Source organism: Trypanosoma conorhini, assembly GCF_003719485.1.
Source record: "Trypanosoma conorhini strain 025E chromosome Unknown Tco_14.4_contig_00029, whole genome shotgun sequence".
Taxonomy (NCBI): domain Eukaryota; phylum Euglenozoa; class Kinetoplastea; order Trypanosomatida; family Trypanosomatidae; genus Trypanosoma; species Trypanosoma conorhini.
Window position 1 is genome coordinate 1 of NW_021704114.1, and position 16,561 is coordinate 16,561.

The window sequence follows — 16,561 nt, forward strand, 5'->3', positions numbered from 1 at the left end:
TGGTCCTGTGTGTGTCTGTACTCGTGGGGCGGCTGCGCACCTGTGGCAGAGGGCGGAAGCTAAAGAGGGTCAACAGACACTGTCGCCGCCTCGCGGGCACCGGGGTGGAGTTTGCCAGTGCACAAAAGATAGAACACAAGGTGCGTCCCTACAGCTTTGAGGTGAACAAGTTCTTCTCGTACGAGTGCAACGAGTGAACACCACCTTCCATCTGGGCAATGGGGCTGCGACGGTTAAATAACACCTCTCCCTCATACATCTTCTCCCGTACGGCGTCAAAGCTGATTTCGCCAATGTCTTGTGCTGACTGCTGCAGACCCTTGTGGATGTACGCGAGTAGCTTCGTCACGGAACCCTTGTCCAGCACTGTACCAGATACACCTTGCGCCACCTGCACACTCTCATTCTCTGAGAGATAACGTTTCCCGGACTCCTTCCCTTGCGACATTGCCTCCAGACTTCCCATACCACGGTAGCTCTTGAGACGAAGACCGTCCTTAAAGAAGTAGGTTCCCGGTGTCTCGGAGGTACCAGCCAAAATGGAGCCCAGCATGGCGGTGTTTGCGCCAATGGCAAGACACTTGCAAATGTCACCAACATTTCGCAGACCGCCATCTGCCATGCATGGCACCCCACGTGATGCAGCGTAGCGCGACACCTTGTAAACTGCCGTAGCCTGTGGGCGCCCGCATGCAAGGACTTCCTGCGTGATGCAGATGCTGCCGCTTCCCATGCCAATGCGAATGCCATCGGCGCCAGCATCAATAAGATTCTTGGCCTGGTCTTGCGTCACGACATTACCCGCCACCACCTCCAAATGGGGAAATGACTTCTTCACCCATTTTATAAATGACACCTGATAGATGGTGTTGCCCTGCGAGCTGTCCAGCACGAGAACGTCTATGCCGACAGCAGCGAGTGCCTTGACGCGTGCCTTATCCTCCTCCCGTGTGGAGGTCGCAGCGGCACACAGCAGATGTCCATTGCGATCGAGGCTGCTGTTCGGATAGACGCGTGCACGCACCGCATCGCGACGAGAACAGAGGCACATGACCTCCCCTTTGTCATTCAAGACGGGCAAGTATCCGTGTCGGCTGCGGTTTAGCACATCCATCGCCTCCTCTAGACGAATGGGGTACCGCTCCACCGTCATGTTTTCGCGTTTTGTCATGAATTGCGACACCGGCAACGACACATCCTTCACAAAATCAATGTCCTTTGAGCAGACAATACCAAGCAGCTTGCCGTCGTGTCGACCATCCTCTGTCACTAGGATGCCACTGATCCCTTTTTCGGCGTTTATCTCCTGGATGACCGAGATGGGCGTATCCGGGCTCACAGACTTGGGCTTCATGATAAATCCATTGCGAAACTGCTTGACACTGCGCGCCATCTGCGCCTGTCTTTGAACAGTACAGTTATTATGTAGCACGCCGATGCCCCCCATCAACGCCATTGTGCGGGCCATCTCACTCTCCGTTACGGTATCCATCGGAGACGCGACGATGGGAAGATGCAACCGGATTTTCTTTGTGAATTGCCCTGAAACCTGCACATCTGACGCGCCAAAGTCAATGAAGCCCGGAAGGATAATTACGTCGTTGTACGTGAGGCCATCACCCTGAAACAACTCCTCGGCTGTTACGCCGTCCCGGATCTTTTTTGTGCGAAGGTCAACGTTGGGCATTGGTCCCAATGTTGCGTGCCAGAATAGGAACAAGGAAAGAAAAGTGTGTGCCTGCGCGTGTGTGCGCCAATTCTTTCGCGCGGATCAAAGCCAGCACGCTCAAACAATAAACAAAAAAGGGAAAAGACCGCGAAAATCAGGAGAAGCAGAAGAAAAGGTGTAAGCAGTGATCATTCCGCGGTGAGACACAAGGGCCGCCAATGTACTTGCCGCTCGCTCCCTCGTCTTCGGGGAGAGGGAGCGGGAGGAAGAGAGAGGGAGAGAGACGACCCGCTCGTTTCTCCCCCACACGGTTACTAGTTTCCTTTTTTTTTGTTTCGTGTTTTTCTATGCATTACGCGTGTCTTGTTACTTTTCCTTGTTCTTTTTGTTTCATTGCACCGTCGCCAACTCTGTCTTCCCTCTCGTCGTCGTCGTCGTCGTCGTCATCGGTTTGGTGTGACCAAAGAACCGGTTGCAGCGGCACACAGGAAGACCCGGGACTCACCGCAGAAGCGACAGCTTCGTCACAAGCACAACGCGGACGCTCTGGTCAAACGAGGCGCAAACCAGCAGACCCTCCTTCGCGCGGTTCCAATCAAGCGCGTGTATCGGCTGGTCTCCCACCTTCGCCCTGTTGAGCTCCTCAACGCTTCCCGCAACACCCTTTGCCACACCCTCCGGGTCCCGCAGTGCGCGTTCTGGCGGGTACCGGTAGCGGCAGAGCGTCAACTCCCCGCCGCCACCAGACATGAGCACCTCACGGTTCTGCGGCAGCGCGCGGGTGCACCACACGGTGCCATTCGACACCCGCTCCTCCACGTACGCATAGCCTAGCTTTGGATGAAGCGTCCGAAGGTCGTACACGCGGACGCGGCCCTCCAGTGATGAGACAATCAGCTTGTTCATTTTGATATCCGGTCGGTCAAACTCCAAGTCACACACGCCGTTGTTTACATTGAACTCGTGGAGCATCTTCTGCGTGCGCAAGTCAAACAGTTTCACGTCTCCGTTGTCGTAGCCAGCCGCAACGACGCGCTCATCAGGGTCAAAGCTGTTTCCAAGGCGGACAGTCCAACAGTCACGCGCCTGGGCGGGGTTGGCGGGGTTCAGAGCAAGTACTGGCTTATTCGACTGACGCACATCCCACACCTTCACGCAGCCGTCACGCCCACAACTTGCTATCTCGGGTGGGCCAGTGTGCTGTGCACCGTCCACGGCATTGATAATGTTTTCGTGCGCATGTGTCACTTCAAAGATGGGATCGGCGTCGAGCCGTTCAATGTCCCAAAGGTTGAGACCGCCAGCAAAGTCCCCAGTGCAGAGAGTCATGTTCGACTGCCAGTTGGATGCGTTGTGGGCAAAGGTACAACACTTTATGGGCATCCTCGTCTTGACGTCACACTGAGCGCACAGCTCGCCCTTGTTAAGCTGCAGAAGCGATATGGCGCCCTGATTGTTTGGATACTGGCCCACCACCGTAAAGGACGCGCTGTGCGGCACCCACTTCACGTCAAAGGCGGTATAAAGGAGATTTTTCTTTACATGTTCAATGATCTGCTGCCGTGACAGACGCCGCTGCTCCTCGCGCTTCCGTTCCTTTTCTTCCTCCTCCGTCAGGTACGACATACCGGCCGCTAAAAGCACACACTTGTCAGCGAGGGTGAAAGTAGTCAAACAAATTGCGAGGGAATTTGAACCGGCATGAGCACACGACGCCCAAATCTATACTACAATAACGCCGCCGTCGCCGCCGCCGCCGCAGCAGCAGCAGCATCATCACACACGCGAATACAAACGATAACAGCTTTAAAAACATCGTAGCAGAAAAGGAGAGAGGGCATAATGGGGATATAATCGAGTAGGCAATTCATAAACTCCCATAGCCGCTGTGGAACCTCCCAATAAAAGAAAAATTAAAAAGAAATAAGATACAATAAGAAGGGAAAATAAAAACAATTTCGTTTTTGCACACCGCCTTCTCCTGAGTACTCACTTGCGCGCGTCTTTACCGTTCCTCTCACCCGCGCCCCTCCAATGTACCAACGAACCGACCACGCAAGCACACAAGGTTTGGGCCACCTTGAGGGAGTTATTGTTCTCATTTACCGTCACTTTATAATACTGCACCTGCCTCCCCTGCCGCTTTGCAGGCGGTCGCTCCGAGACAAAGCGCTCCGTGTCACCCCGAGACGACAAGCGCATAATTAAAGCATAAGGGTTGTTGGCACAGTCGATAAGAGAAGCTCATTTTTTTTTAAGATACAAAATGCATAAAAACACAATAAACTGGATGCTGGGAGGAAACTGGAGAAAAGGAAAAAAGTGAGGGCAGGGAGAGAAAAAAAAAGGAAAGAACGAAAGAAAGGGGGAAGAGTAAAGGCAGCAACAAACATGTATAAATAAATAATATATATATGTGTGTGTGGTGAATGCAACGCAAAAACAAAAACAAAAAAACACACATTGAAAAAAGTTATGTTCCGATCATTTTAAAATTGTGCCTATTGTTCGTTTTTTTCTGTTTCTTTTTTTTTTGCTCAATTGCTTTTCTCTTCGGGGGTTAAGAGTAGGCGGTTTTTTTGTTTCAACCTACGCCTTCGTACACAAGCCATGTTGCCTTGTCTTTGAGTTTCCTCTTCCTTTTCTTTATGTGGAAAGGAGCGGGCGACCGCCAAGGGCGCATCCCCACGCGGAGAGTTGGGTAAATTGTTACATTCGCAGGGCCGCCCGTAGCCGCTCCTCCCACATTGCCGCCTCTGGCGTCAGGAAGTAGCACCAGTCCGCACCCTCGATCTTCAATGCCACGTGGTTTGGGTCGATGCAGGCCACCTGTTCCACCTGCAGCATCGGAATGCATCCCCGAAAGCCGACTCTCCCCCCTGGTCGAAGCAGCAGCGACAATTGACCGTTCGCAAGCTCCATGTAGCGTTCCTGATAATCCTGCGGCGATTTGTACTTCCACACCGTGCCGGCAAAAACCACGGAGTGGTCCACCTGCAGACTGGGCAGCAGCTGCCCGGAGCTAATGTCATGCAAGACGCGCTGCCGCAACGGCTCGTCTACATCTGAGAATCTTAGCACCTGCGGAAAGTTACGTAACGCGGCGACGAGGAGGGGCTCACGCAGGAGTTGAGTGGTGTCTGGGCGCTCTGCAGACGATTTACGGAGTAGTGCGTACGCAATGCCTTTCAATTCCGCATTGTGCGCGGTTTCTATGGGGGGTGCCTCTTCCGTAAGAACCTTGTGGCGGAGTTCCTCACACTTGGCGCCCTCAAATGGGCGCCTACCGGTCAAGGCCTCGTAGAGTATCACACCAAGCGACCAAATGTCTGCGGCTGCTCCGTAGCGCTCCTTCCGCCACAGTTCTGGCGCAACATAAGCGGGTGTGCCACAAATAGTGAGTCCCACGTCACCGCTGATGGTGTCGTACGTCTTACTCAGGCCAAAGTCTCCTAGTTTCACGAGACCCTTTGTGTGCAAGAGCACATTTGCCGGTTTGAGATCACGATGGAGCATCTTTTTCTTTGTATGAAGGTAGTGAAGAGCCAGAAGAAGCTGCAGCAGAATATAGACAATCTGGTGCTCCTGCAGTGAGCTGCCACCGCGCAAATGATCACGTAAATCGCCGGCGTCGCAGTACTCCATAACGAGAAAAAAGTGCGACTCCGTCTCAAGCTTTTCATGAAGTCTAATGCATGCAAAGTGGTCTATAGACTCCAAACATCGCACTTCTGTACGCATCCGCATCAAAGATGGAGCATGGGAGTGTTTAAGCGAGGTTATCTTCAGCGCGTACAGTGTTCCGTCACTCACCTTCATTACTTTCCACGTCTCTCCAGAGCTGCCATGCGCCAAGTAACGCACATACGTGTATTTGGAGTCGGTAGACCCAGAGCATCCAATAAACCCAGGCACAATGATATGGCCCCTCCCGCTCCTCGTCCCCGCTTCCGGCTGCATCAAGCTAAAAGAACAGAAGCCCAGCGTCGCTTCACGCCGAGACGCAACTCTTTCAATTCGTTTAGACTGCAGGAAGAGTGTCGGAAGCAAAGAAGGCACATGCAAAGAGGCTCGCGGGCAGGCGAACCGCAAAAGAGAAATTCACGAACAATAATGCATGTAACACGACGCGGGATGCGGCGGCTATCGCCACCCATTCCCTGTGCTTCGTATTGCCGACTCCCACCACATCTTGTCGTCAGTTTACATAATCGGCCGCAGAAGATGCAGCTAAAAAGAAAAAAAGAAAAGAAAAAAAAACGTAGAAAAATATCCCCCACGTTTTTGGATCGTCCTCCTCTCGCTCAATTGCTTCCTCGCCTGCTAGAGAGGCGAAGACGAAGAAGGGGGGAAAAAAAAAAGGGGGGGGGAGGGAAAAACTGAAAGGTATTCACTCGCTCGCTCAATTGGTTGCTTTCACGCGGATGCTGAGGCAGAAGGGCGATGCCAGGCACCCACACACATACATGCATACGCGCGCGCGCGTAGGAAACAAAGAAGTAAAAAGAAAAAAAGCACAGAAAAGCCGAAGACCCTCTCAACACCTCCTCTTCCCGTTTCCCGTCCTCTAGTCTCACAATTGCGCGTTCCAAGAAAGAAAAAAGGAAATGTCGAAACGGGCGCATGAGAAAGGAAAAGAAAAAAAAGTTCAGCAAAGGGTGGCGATGGGACACCGACCTGACAGCAACCGTAATCACCAACAGTGAAGAAAGCGGTGGTGGATGCTGTTGTCAAGGGAGGGAGGGGAGGGGGGGGGGGGGAAGGAGGAGCAACGATTGCAGATTATTAAAAAAAAAGGAGGATATACCGTCTCGTGTTGCCTCTTCATGTGTGTACGTAAGCGTCTGCAGCACACCATAAACCAACACAATATAACAACAGGCAGGGAGAAAGAAACCAGAATAAAAAAGGAAAAGAGATATATATATATATATATACAACTGGATTCTCTACAAAAAAAACCACTGATTGAGACATGAACTGCATAAGTATCACTGCTCACTTTTACGATCGCCTGCTACGTTTCTTTCGCCAGCGCAGCCATATCGCGGAGAGCCTTCGCAATGTTCTCCGCAAGCCGCGCCGATGATGTCGTTGCGCAGCTGTGCTTCGACGTGACGGTGAAGTACACCAAATCTTTGCCGTATAGGCAGTAGCACACCCCGTAGCCGTCGTCTTGCACCGGGCCAAAGCCGCCATTGGGCGTTTCAAATAGCTCGCTGTTTGGCGAGTGAAATTTGTCTGGCAGCTGTCGCGGAAGCACCTGCGACGTGCTGAGCTTCCACTTGGACGTCATCGCCGCCTGAAGGAATTCGGACGCCACCCCCAAGCCGGCACTCGCACAATACAATCCAAAAAGGTGGCGATCAATACCGCGGCCTGCAATGGCGTCACGTGATGTCTGCTGGTGACGGTCACAGGCGATACGAAGAAGTTTGAGCCTTTCCTCTGCGCTCACGGCAGCTTGATTCATCGCCTTCACGAAGGCGCAGGACTCCTCGCTGACGCTGCGGATGGTTTCGGTGCGTCCCTTGCGGTACATGCGCAAAGAAGCCGCCTCGTAGGTCTGGTCAAAGCGACCTTGATCACGGAAGTATGCGAGCTGCATTGCCATTTGCATCCATGCGTCAGGGCTGCAGCGCTGCTTCTTCGGCAACTCCTTGCCGTAGTCGGAAAAGCGCAAGACACGGAGGTCAACGTCCCTCACCTCGCAAAGGTACCTCTCTTGCACGGCCTGGACGGTGCGTTTCATCACGGCGTCCGTCGTGAAGCGGATGCGGTTGGGGGCAAACAGTTCAAATTTGCCATCGGCCAACGCCTTTTCATCTTCCGGCAGTTTTTTCACATGTCCATCGTCTGCGTAGAGCTCGCGGATTTCATCCGACGCGTGGCTGTACTCCACCACGTTTGCGAGGGTTAAGGCATCTCCCCATGAGTGTTCCGCATGCACCCCACAGTGACCGTCCTCTGTAACGATGGCGTTGAAGCTTTTATCGCACCAACGATTGTGACCGTTGCCGCACAAGTACATCATGCCTTCCTCTTCAAGGGACTTCGGCTTTGCGTCGTCAAGGCAAAGCACAAAAATGGCCTCCTCAATTAACTGCAGTGGTTTCACATTGTAGGGGTTTTGAATGAAATGCTTGTCGCGAATGTCCGCCCACTCTGCGCGGGGGGCGGTGGTGAAGGCAGGAATAAGCGCCTCCACAGGGTCCATCTCATCCTCTGAATTCAAAATAGACTCTAGCGCCTTCTCCATTTGGTACGGTGTGAGTTGGTGGTTCGTCAGCGGGTGCAAAACCTCCAGTTTGTAGAAGCGACCCTTGTAGATGACCACGATGTGCTTAATTCCCTCGTACTGAAGCAGCACGTCCATCTCGCGCCCTGGAACACGGGTGGTGTTAAAGACGTATCGATACTGGTTCATGTCAAGCGGAACGGGGCCGGTGAACTGTGGTGGGAAAGTGTGCTTGTCGATTCTTTTCTTTACCTTTACAAGGTTGTACACCAACGCCGCCGCACGAGAGGCTTGAAGCGGGGTAGGGACGTACTTGGCAAACGCCACCCCAAACCAGTTGGAGTTAATGCAGAGTCGCTCACGCTGGGCGAGGTACACGTACTTCATCCACCAGTCTGTCATGTAGTTATCTGCGACCAGGTACTTTAGCCACAAGAATCTCTGCAGCCGCGGCCCCTCGTTCTTTAGAAATTCCTCAGACAATCGCTTCAGCTGCTCCCACTCATCCGGTTTCCCCTCGTAGAATGGCACCATCGAGTTCATGAAACGCCGCACCGTGGTTTCGAGAGCTGGCAACGGTTGCGACGGAAGACAGTTCTCGTACGCGCCTGTTTTTTTGATGGTATGCATAAAAAACGTCTTGAGGATGAAACCCCATATCTTCGTCTTGCGGCTCACCCTTGTCCGAGCCTCGTATATCCAGTCGTTGTACTTCAGCACCTGCCGGAGGGCAAAGCGCTGCAGTGCCGTGAAGACCGTCACGACGCCAAAGCCGACATTTGCGCAGAGGGCCGGCATGCGGTATCGCGCGGGAATGCGAGCGGTAATGGGGTTCTTTTCGTCAAAACGCCAGAGAAGCTCTGAGAAACGGTTTGTGCGGATCCATGCGTCGGCAGGTGAATTGAGTACCCATAGGAAGACACCAAAGCTGAACGCGGTCACGACAGACAATGGAATCGGGTAAAGCGCGAAGCGCACTTTGTCAACCCCACGCCAGAAGGAGCGACGAAAGTTCTTCAGAATAAAGTAGGGGTGTGGAATGTAAAGCACAAGGCCACGGTTGTCCACGTACAGCTGCGTTTTTTTAATGCTTGTGTCCACTTCAAAGCCGACGTGGTGCAGGGCCGCTGTGGGCCCCACTGCAAACCTTGCCTCCGCCATCGGTCACCTGGCGTCTGCACACGGATGAGGCAAGGCAAACAAGGTGAGCGCAGACGCACAACTCCAGCGCGGAAGCTTTACCGTCCTCCGAGCAAGAGCAGGGAGTAGGCAAAGACGACGGCAACAGCACAGAAAAAAAGAAGTACGAAAGAAGAAGCGGGTATTGGTTTGAGTGGGGACACAAGCAAAAAAGGAAGGAAGTGGTGAGCAGGCAATATATATATATATATACGCCCTTGCCATGCAATAAAGGCAAGATGAAGGAAAATAATGTCCTCGTCCCAACCAATTCAAAAGGGCTGAGCCCTGTAGATTCATGCCGGAAAATGAAGGAAGTAGGAACAAGTGACAAAAAAAAATCAGTTCTGGTCAAACATTAACAATAATAACAATAACAATAATAATAATAATAATAATAATAATAATAATATTAGCAATAACAATAGGTAGATTGCAAAATAAATAAAAAAAACAGGAAAACAAAGAAGAGTAGTAGTGGGCCCAAGAAAGACTGGAAGAAAAAAAAAACAAAGAAAGAAGAAGGGCTAGGATGCGAACATATTCTTATAAATTGACCGCTGCTTCTTTTCATAGGCCTTTCGTTGCTCTTGCACGTGCTGCAGAAGCACCTTTGCGTCGGGGTTCTGCGCATCGATGGCGAGCAACTGTTCCACGTCCCGCTTGGCCTCATCCCATTCACACAACACGTCCTTTGCCTTGGCGCGGCGATAGAGTGCCTTAGCGTTCTGTGGCTCCACTCCAATGACCTTGTCGCAGTATTCAATGCAATCCTTGAATCTCCGCTTGCTTAGCAGCACCTGCGAGAGGTTGCCCCACAAAACAACACGCGCTTTCCGTGCTGCCTCCTTTTCCTCTTCCTTGTCGTTCAGGCCGCTGTCAGTCTCAACAAATTCCAGCGCACGACGGTACTTCCGCTCGGCCACGTCCAGTTTCCCGGCACGGAAGGCGTCATTCCCCTGTTGCCTCCGCCGCTCACACGCATCAAGACGCTCCTGCCCCTGAAACTTCCACGTTTTTACCGTCTCAAGTTCATGCAGCTCCACCACGTACGTCACTTGTTCACCTGCGGAAATGTTGAATTCCTCACACGGCTCTGAAATCCGGTGGCCAGCGATGCGGAACGCCGCCGCCTCACGCTTGTGCATGGATGAGAGGCACAGTTCAAGGTGCGGCGGCACTGCCACATCACCCAGCACAATTTGCCAGCCGAGGCGCTCGCACAGGAGTTTACCCTCTTTCTGAGGGCCGCAGTAGACGCGGAGGTCGATCTTTACCGTCGACTCGTACCCAGGCTTTTCGTAGTCGACACCTTCCACGGTGACGTTCTTCATGATGGACTTGTCTTTTTCCTCCGAGACGTCCTCCTCGCGCGTCCAGTCAAAAAGTTCCACCTCAAACAACAACGTGGCATTGGCCGGAATCTTCGGTGGACTGCCAGCGGCACCGTAGCCATACTCTGGTGAGCACTTCAATACCGCCTTCTCGCCAATCTGCATTGTGGCCACACCCTTATCCCAGCCCTTGATAACCTGCCCACGGCCCAGGGTAAACTCAAAGTACTCCCCACGGTCACGACTGCTGTCGAACTTTGACCCATCCGCCTCGAGTGTACCGACGTAGTGGACTGTCACCTTTGCACCTTTTACGGGTCGCGTTCCGGTGCCAGCCACAAGGACCGTCTTGAAGAGGCCCCCGTTTGTGCCCGGCACCTCCGTCGCCTCCCCGAGGGGGTACACCACGTCCCGCATGGGCTCACTGTTCACGCTTGACATGCTGTCTTCTGCTGAGCTCATTGAATCCACCACTTCAAACGTTCTTTCACACTTATTGCTGACAATAACAAAGTTCCTGTTGATGGTTAGTGCAAGAGGTGGAGGTGGAAACAAATTCGTGTAAAATATACACCACCACGACCACCGCAGAAACAAAAGGCAGGAAAAGAAGAAGAGGAAAAAAGGTGTATATATATATATATATATATATGTGTGTGTGTGTAGAGGAAGGGTATTCGTTATGCAATCAGAAAAAGGAGTACAACACACAAGTACGCAAGTAGGTAGAGGTATTCCATGTAGTTAACCCACATGTACTGCCTACACTGGAAGCAAAGTGCTGAAGTCTCTGTTCATGTCCTGCTGCTACTTCGCCGCGTATCCCGGCTCCTCCGGTGGGTTCTTTGGCATCCCAAGTGTACCCCAACCGGGAGCATGTCTTGGCACCAACTTGCGATTGCGCTTCAGCCCAAGTGCCTCCTTCAATTCACCCGCCTCCAAAGCCGGACCCTGCAATCGGTAGTAAAAGCGATCTAACGTCGTCGGGTTATCTGCCGTCTCCTGTCTATCGTGCATCTCACTCACTGTCATGGCAAGCCGCTTGCCAAGCACTGCCGCCCCCCGCGATGCTTGCTCCAAGTTCGTCTCCGGTGGATGTGTCCATCGCTCCACGGAGGTTGGGTGGCTTGCACGGAATGGGGAGGGGATGTCAACGTCGCCGCGTGCCGCGTAAAGTTCATGATTGCCCTTGGGCAGATATCCAAGCATAAGTTTGATGTCACGTTGGCGTTGCAGTGAAAGGCCCTCGTCCTTGTCCGCCCACGCCGTGCCCTTTTCTAGCTTTTGTATGTACGCCAATCTCTCCCGGGCGGTTTTTTTGTTATTGAGGTCATCAAAGTAGATCTCCCTCTCGTCCTCGAGGATGCGCTGATCACGCGTCGCATCCAGCTGTGCTTGTGTCGGGTGCGTAACCGTCGTCTTGGGCGACCGCCCCGTCGAAGGAAACAGGTAGCAGTACACCTCGTTGTAGTTAGCTCGCACCATGCCGGCGGTGTGATACGCCTTTAACTGGAGTGCCTGCGTCTTTACTTCGTCGAGGATGGTGCGAAACACCGGAAACCCCTCCTTTGGTGTGCCGAACTTGGTCAGGTTAATGCGTACCACGCGCCGGTGAAGCAGGTGTTTCGCAATACCGATACTTTTGAAGCGGATGGCGTGGGGATGCGTTCCACCACGGAAAGGCACCTCGATGCACTCCTTCGTGGGCGGAGGCTGAACACCAAGCTTCTGCATCTTGAATCGAATCATATCACGCATGTGTTCCCGGTGATCTGCAATGGTACAGAGAGCTATTACACGCCTGTCATTCTTGTCTGTGTGGATTGCCCCCACCCGGATAAGGTCGAGACCCAGTTCACGGGCCATGCGCCGTGCTTGCGATGCAGGAAGGTCCACATCGGTGTCCGCGTCGCCCACAGGAAAGTGCACCTCCGCCTCTCCGTCGCTTGGCAAGATGCTGCGGATGCGCACAAACGGCTCCTGAATCATCTCATTGATGGGATGCGCCTGAAAATACAGCAGCGTCTCCCTGCGAACCCTGTTTGCCGAATAGCCAACCTCGCTGGTGTCCACCACCCCCTCTGCCAACATCTCGTGTGCGTAGCCCTCCGCCGCGTAGTCCGTTATCTGCCGAAGCCGTTCACGATTCTCCGCGTCATCCCAAAACTCAGCACCCCGCAGTTCTAGAAGGTGGTTACCTACAGGCTGCGCTCCGTATGCGTCATGCGGAGGGGAAGAAAAAGACGATGATGACAATGGATAAGAGGAGGAAGCTGCCTGCCCTATCAATTGCGTAGCTGTAGCTGTAGCTGCAGCAAGAGCAGACACGGCACCAACCTCCACTACTGTAACGGGGAAGTGAGGGTTTGCCTCCGGTGGCAACATGTCATCGTCTCCAGCCTCATCTTCATCCTTATGTTGCTGACCACGGCACAAGTTGACGCCCCGAGCAGATGCTCCCGTCTCTGCAGCTGCCCTCCCTGTTGCCATTTGCTGCCGGTACTCCTCTGCAAGAACGTGGTACGATTTCTTACCACGTCTTCCGCCCCCGAATGTCGCGTAGACGTTATCAAAATGCGGAAGTTCCTTACCACGCTGGTGGTAATCACGCATCATGTCACGTTCTAGCCGATCCAGATCACTACCCAGCACGCTGCTTCCCGGTATCACGAGGTCGTTCCCCAGTTCTTCATCGTCTCCCGTTTCCAACAACATCAAACCGCCCTGATTCGCCACTATGGCAGGCGAACGCTCGTTAGCGGCACGTATTGCTGCAGTTCCCGTTTCATCCTCGTTGTGAAGTGCCCGCCACCGCATGTCGCGATGACTGTCTTCCGCAAGTTTCACCTCGCCCTCATCTGTACGGCGCTGCTTGTATATAGCCGCTTCCTGCCCGAGTTGCCGCAGTTGCGACTTGAGACCTTCAGCGGTAAGAGGAGCACGGAGAGGTCGTTTTTTCCCTCGCGTCCCGCGCCCCTTCGTGCTGATGTTAGCCGTGCTGAGGTCTTTCCCTTTGGCGCGCGAGGCCCCAAGCGACGACGGCAACGGCTGTTCAAAGTAGGCACCACCCAATGGGGTGCGGTACACACGCGATTGTCCCGCGCGTTGTATCGACGCGGTGACTGTGGCCCGCCGCATTGGCACCCCGCTCCCCGCTCCCCACTCCTTCCCCTTCCTTGGCTGGTCGCAGCCCCAATAGACACATATACACACGCACAGAACGAGAGAGACAGAGAGAGAAAAAAAAAACGCTTGACAAAACGATGCTGAGAAGGCGATAGGAGTAAGGCGTAGAGAAGTCGTTGTACAGCACGCGACGCAGTTGGTGTGAGGCGTACCACGTTATCGCCGCGAGGGACAGCAGCGAGAGAAGGCGGAAGTTAGAAGAAAGAGAGAGAGAATCGGACAAGACGCTCACACCAAAAGTTCACCCGACAGCAAACCCATCTACCCTGGGAAGTGAGATATTTCGTATATCGGCTTCCCAAGGGGAAAGAAGCGTAATGCGCAGGCCCCCTTAGATTTCCTATCCACGCAAAAGAAAACACACACTCACAAAATTCAATTCTATTCCTGGCTGCTTCAGGAGCCAGCTCAATGAAGACGTCGCAATACATAACATCACACATCTGTCCAAACCGTTTTCTTACTTCCCCGTTCTCCCACAATATGTCGAGTGGAAAGCCAAGTACAGACCGCATCAAACACTCTTTGTATTGTTCAACCAATACACGCTGGCGCAGCTGCAGGAATCGCATCGACAAGAACAGAGTCGTATGCGTATTCCCTTATACTTGTCTGTGTGCGTGCATACGCGTACGTCGAGGACATCGCTCTTTGAATCCCATCTTTGCTCTGTCATTTAAGTTAACCCCCCTCCTGTCCCCAACAACAAAACCTTTTCTTCATGCACATATATCGCTGCCTCGCCCTTGTTCAAATCCGTTATTGCATCATCTACACAGCATTTGAATTATCTTCCTCTTCATTTACAGCCTCGAGGGAAAAAGACTCCACCTTGGCGGATGTGGCTGTCTTGAGGTGCGTGTACCAGAAAACACCAGCCAGCGTCATGATAACACCAAGAAACCTCTTTGTACCCATATCTTCATCAAACAGGATGGTCCCAAGCAGTATAATGATGCAGAGCTTGAAGTGGCCCAAGACATTGTATGTGACCGGCGACGTCTTCCCAATAACAAGAAATATGGAAATATTTACGAGAAATGCGATGACGCCGCTCAACAGAATGATCCTTACGGTATCAAGGCAAGGGGGAATCATGTGCTGAATTTCCGTGAAGTACGCGATGGGCAGCAGAAACAAGGAAGAAAGTGGGGCCTGGTAGAAAAGCAGTTGAAATGAGTCGCAGTCCAACTCCTTTTGTTTTGTCCCAACCCATATCTGGTACTGACATGTCACAAGAAGAGCCGATAAGGCGACCACAGTGCCCACAAAGTTCAATTCGCTGTCCGTCACTGTCGCAACTGCAACACCGACGCAAATCAGTAGAAGCGACAACTTAATTTTCGTGGAGAAGGTCTTCTTGTAGATGAAGGTTTCCATCAAAACAAGAAGCGGTGTCGTTAGAACCTTGATGAGTTGATAGAAACCAACTGAGTTGTACATCAGAGACATGTTCGTTAACATAACAAAACCGCAGAAACTGATACTCAACGGCAACACACGCGCAATACTGACACGCTTAACCTTAAACACGCCCCCAGCCAGGCACAGAACTAGCCCAATGAACGTCATGACGAAGTGGATCAATGTGAGGGTGGTGCTGGCCATAAAGTCGTGGTCCTGAAATATCCATTTGTTGCAGAACACAATTGCGATGCTGCTTAACGCATTGAGCGCCAAACAGAAGGGGATGAACAACTTCTGAGAGGTAGAGTACATTTGCTTCGCCTCTACGGCCAACAAGAGGTACAGCACGAGAAGGCAGCTGGAAAGAAAGAAACAAACGAAAAAAGATGGGACGCACAAAAAAAAAATGTGTTGCAAACAAAAAAAAAACAAGTTGCACAGGAGCAACGCTGGAAATGACAGTTAGATGCCGTGAAGAGAAAGAAGAGCTTCAAAGCCAAACAAACACGCAACTGATGTTCACGGAGCTGGTTTTCCCGCGTTGAAGTGTAAGCGTACAAGTGTCCAGACCGCGGAGACGGGGGCAGCTCCAAGCGATGCAGACGCCAGCCGTCCGCTCCCCCCAGCCAGCCCATCGTCGTCGGTTAAGGAAAACAGAGGTGAGGGGGGCGAGGATACTGCAGTGAGGAAGAAAGGATGAGAGAAAACAATTAGCGCAATCAGAAGTCAAATCACCAGCGATTCGGTCGGTGTTGGTTACCCCTCCCCCTCGCCTACACATCCACCGTCCACTTCCTTCCTACCCTGCTTCTTCCCTTGTGATTTTTTTTAGTGAATATGTATGCACGGAGATGTTTTTTTTTGTTTTGCTTTTTCATCCTTAATGTCTCACTTCCCTCATCGCAATTTTTTCCTTTTTCTTTGTTTCAAGCTCCTCCAGTCCCCTGGTGTTTTTTCTTCTTTTGGTTTCGTTTCCCCTTTTTTTCCTAAGGCTTTTTTTTTCATCTTCTTCTCTCATACGTCGTCCCTCCGCGAAATACCCAGACAAGCACGCACGCAGGCTCCGTCCCACACAACGTAATATTTACACTGACGCCTCGTCCCATTCGCCGCGTTAACGTCGAGGCCTCTCTCCCTCCCTCCCCCAAAACTGTTATGTGTGAAGAAGTAAAACGCTATAAGTGCACATTGTATCAGAAATGATGCGCAACAGGATGGGGTTGGAGACAAATCCGTTTAGCAAAGCCTGTGCAGGCAGGCCCATAAGCGCCGAGAGAGACGGGGATGCGGCAAGGTCGGCGGGGAGAAATACACCCGTCTGTACTGCAAAGGCATCCGTGCCGGCAACACGTGTTTCCCGCGGAGAGAGCGTCACAAGTGAGGGCACGAGGCGCTGTGCCTGCCGCCGGTTGCTGATGTGCAACGCGCGAAACATCGCCGTGGGAATTGGGCGACAGCTGGACACACGACGGCTGAACATGTGCACTTATTGCGCGTCCTTTTTTTTTCCAGCGCGCGCGCTCTCTCTCTCTCTCTCTCCTTGCTTCC

General features: G+C 52.5%; 8 protein-coding genes and 1 pseudogene across 8 annotated transcripts, besides 14 other annotated features; all 9 read right to left on the bottom strand.

The window, feature by feature from the left end:
- Positions 1-148: 148 nt before the first annotated feature.
- Positions 149-1,687, bottom strand: Tco025E_00994 (inosine-5'-monophosphate dehydrogenase; the record flags this gene model as incomplete). The annotated part of the gene is made up of 1 exon (XM_029367933.1): positions 149-1,687. The coding sequence occupies one exon, from the start codon at positions 1,685-1,687 to the stop codon at positions 149-151; it is 1,539 nt and encodes a 512-aa protein (XP_029231966.1).
- Positions 1,688-1,917: 230 nt separating this feature from the next.
- Positions 1,918-1,953: a sequence feature (G-rich).
- A 138-nt stretch (positions 1,954-2,091) lies between these two features.
- Positions 2,092-2,118: a microsatellite.
- Positions 2,119-2,170: 52 nt separating this feature from the next.
- Positions 2,171-3,295, bottom strand: Tco025E_00995 (uncharacterized protein; the record flags this gene model as incomplete). The annotated part of the gene is made up of 1 exon (XM_029367934.1): positions 2,171-3,295. One exon carries the CDS (start codon positions 3,293-3,295, stop codon positions 2,171-2,173), a length of 1,125 nt encoding a protein of 374 aa, XP_029231967.1.
- Positions 3,296-3,405: 110 nt separating this feature from the next.
- Positions 3,406-3,448: a microsatellite.
- Positions 3,449-3,572: 124 nt separating this feature from the next.
- Positions 3,573-3,622: a sequence feature (A-rich).
- Positions 3,623-4,002: 380 nt separating this feature from the next.
- Positions 4,003-4,059: a sequence feature (A-rich).
- A 121-nt stretch (positions 4,060-4,180) lies between these two features.
- Positions 4,181-4,204: a microsatellite.
- Positions 4,205-4,378: 174 nt separating this feature from the next.
- Tco025E_00996 (putative protein kinase) lies at positions 4,379-5,629 on the bottom strand (the record flags this gene model as incomplete). Its single annotated transcript, XM_029367935.1, has 1 exon — positions 4,379-5,629. The coding sequence occupies one exon, from the start codon at positions 5,627-5,629 to the stop codon at positions 4,379-4,381; it is 1,251 nt and encodes a 416-aa protein (XP_029231968.1).
- A 272-nt stretch (positions 5,630-5,901) lies between these two features.
- Positions 5,902-5,929: a microsatellite.
- A 474-nt stretch (positions 5,930-6,403) lies between these two features.
- Positions 6,404-6,429: a microsatellite.
- Positions 6,430-6,587: 158 nt separating this feature from the next.
- Positions 6,588-6,606: a microsatellite.
- An 80-nt stretch (positions 6,607-6,686) lies between these two features.
- Positions 6,687-9,068, bottom strand: Tco025E_00997 (putative choline/carnitine O-acetyltransferase; the record flags this gene model as incomplete). Its single annotated transcript, XM_029367936.1, has 1 exon — positions 6,687-9,068. The coding sequence occupies one exon, from the start codon at positions 9,066-9,068 to the stop codon at positions 6,687-6,689; it is 2,382 nt and encodes a 793-aa protein (XP_029231969.1).
- A 214-nt stretch (positions 9,069-9,282) lies between these two features.
- Positions 9,283-9,299: a microsatellite.
- Positions 9,300-9,449: 150 nt separating this feature from the next.
- Positions 9,450-9,498: a microsatellite.
- Positions 9,499-9,613: 115 nt separating this feature from the next.
- Tco025E_00998 (putative peptidylprolyl isomerase-like) lies at positions 9,614-10,882 on the bottom strand (the record flags this gene model as incomplete). The annotated part of the gene is made up of 1 exon (XM_029367937.1): positions 9,614-10,882. The coding sequence occupies one exon, from the start codon at positions 10,880-10,882 to the stop codon at positions 9,614-9,616; it is 1,269 nt and encodes a 422-aa protein (XP_029231970.1).
- Positions 10,883-11,049: 167 nt separating this feature from the next.
- Positions 11,050-11,072: a microsatellite.
- Positions 11,073-11,227: 155 nt separating this feature from the next.
- Tco025E_00999 (uncharacterized protein) lies at positions 11,228-13,558 on the bottom strand (the record flags this gene model as incomplete). Its single annotated transcript, XM_029367938.1, has 1 exon — positions 11,228-13,558. The coding sequence occupies one exon, from the start codon at positions 13,556-13,558 to the stop codon at positions 11,228-11,230; it is 2,331 nt and encodes a 776-aa protein (XP_029231971.1).
- Positions 13,559-14,377: 819 nt separating this feature from the next.
- Positions 14,378-15,325, bottom strand: Tco025E_01000 (solute carrier family 35, member E3; the record flags this gene model as incomplete). The annotated part of the gene is made up of 1 exon (XM_029367939.1): positions 14,378-15,325. One exon carries the CDS (start codon positions 15,323-15,325, stop codon positions 14,378-14,380), a length of 948 nt encoding a protein of 315 aa, XP_029231972.1.
- Positions 15,326-15,374: 49 nt separating this feature from the next.
- Positions 15,375-15,400: a microsatellite.
- A 124-nt stretch (positions 15,401-15,524) lies between these two features.
- Tco025E_01001 (hypothetical protein) lies at positions 15,525-15,665 on the bottom strand (annotated as a pseudogene).
- A 501-nt stretch (positions 15,666-16,166) lies between these two features.
- Positions 16,167-16,493, bottom strand: Tco025E_01002 (uncharacterized protein; the record flags this gene model as incomplete). Its single annotated transcript, XM_029367940.1, has 1 exon — positions 16,167-16,493. The coding sequence occupies one exon, from the start codon at positions 16,491-16,493 to the stop codon at positions 16,167-16,169; it is 327 nt and encodes a 108-aa protein (XP_029231973.1).
- A 40-nt stretch (positions 16,494-16,533) lies between these two features.
- Positions 16,534-16,552: a microsatellite.
- The last annotated feature ends 9 nt before the right edge of the window (positions 16,553-16,561 follow it).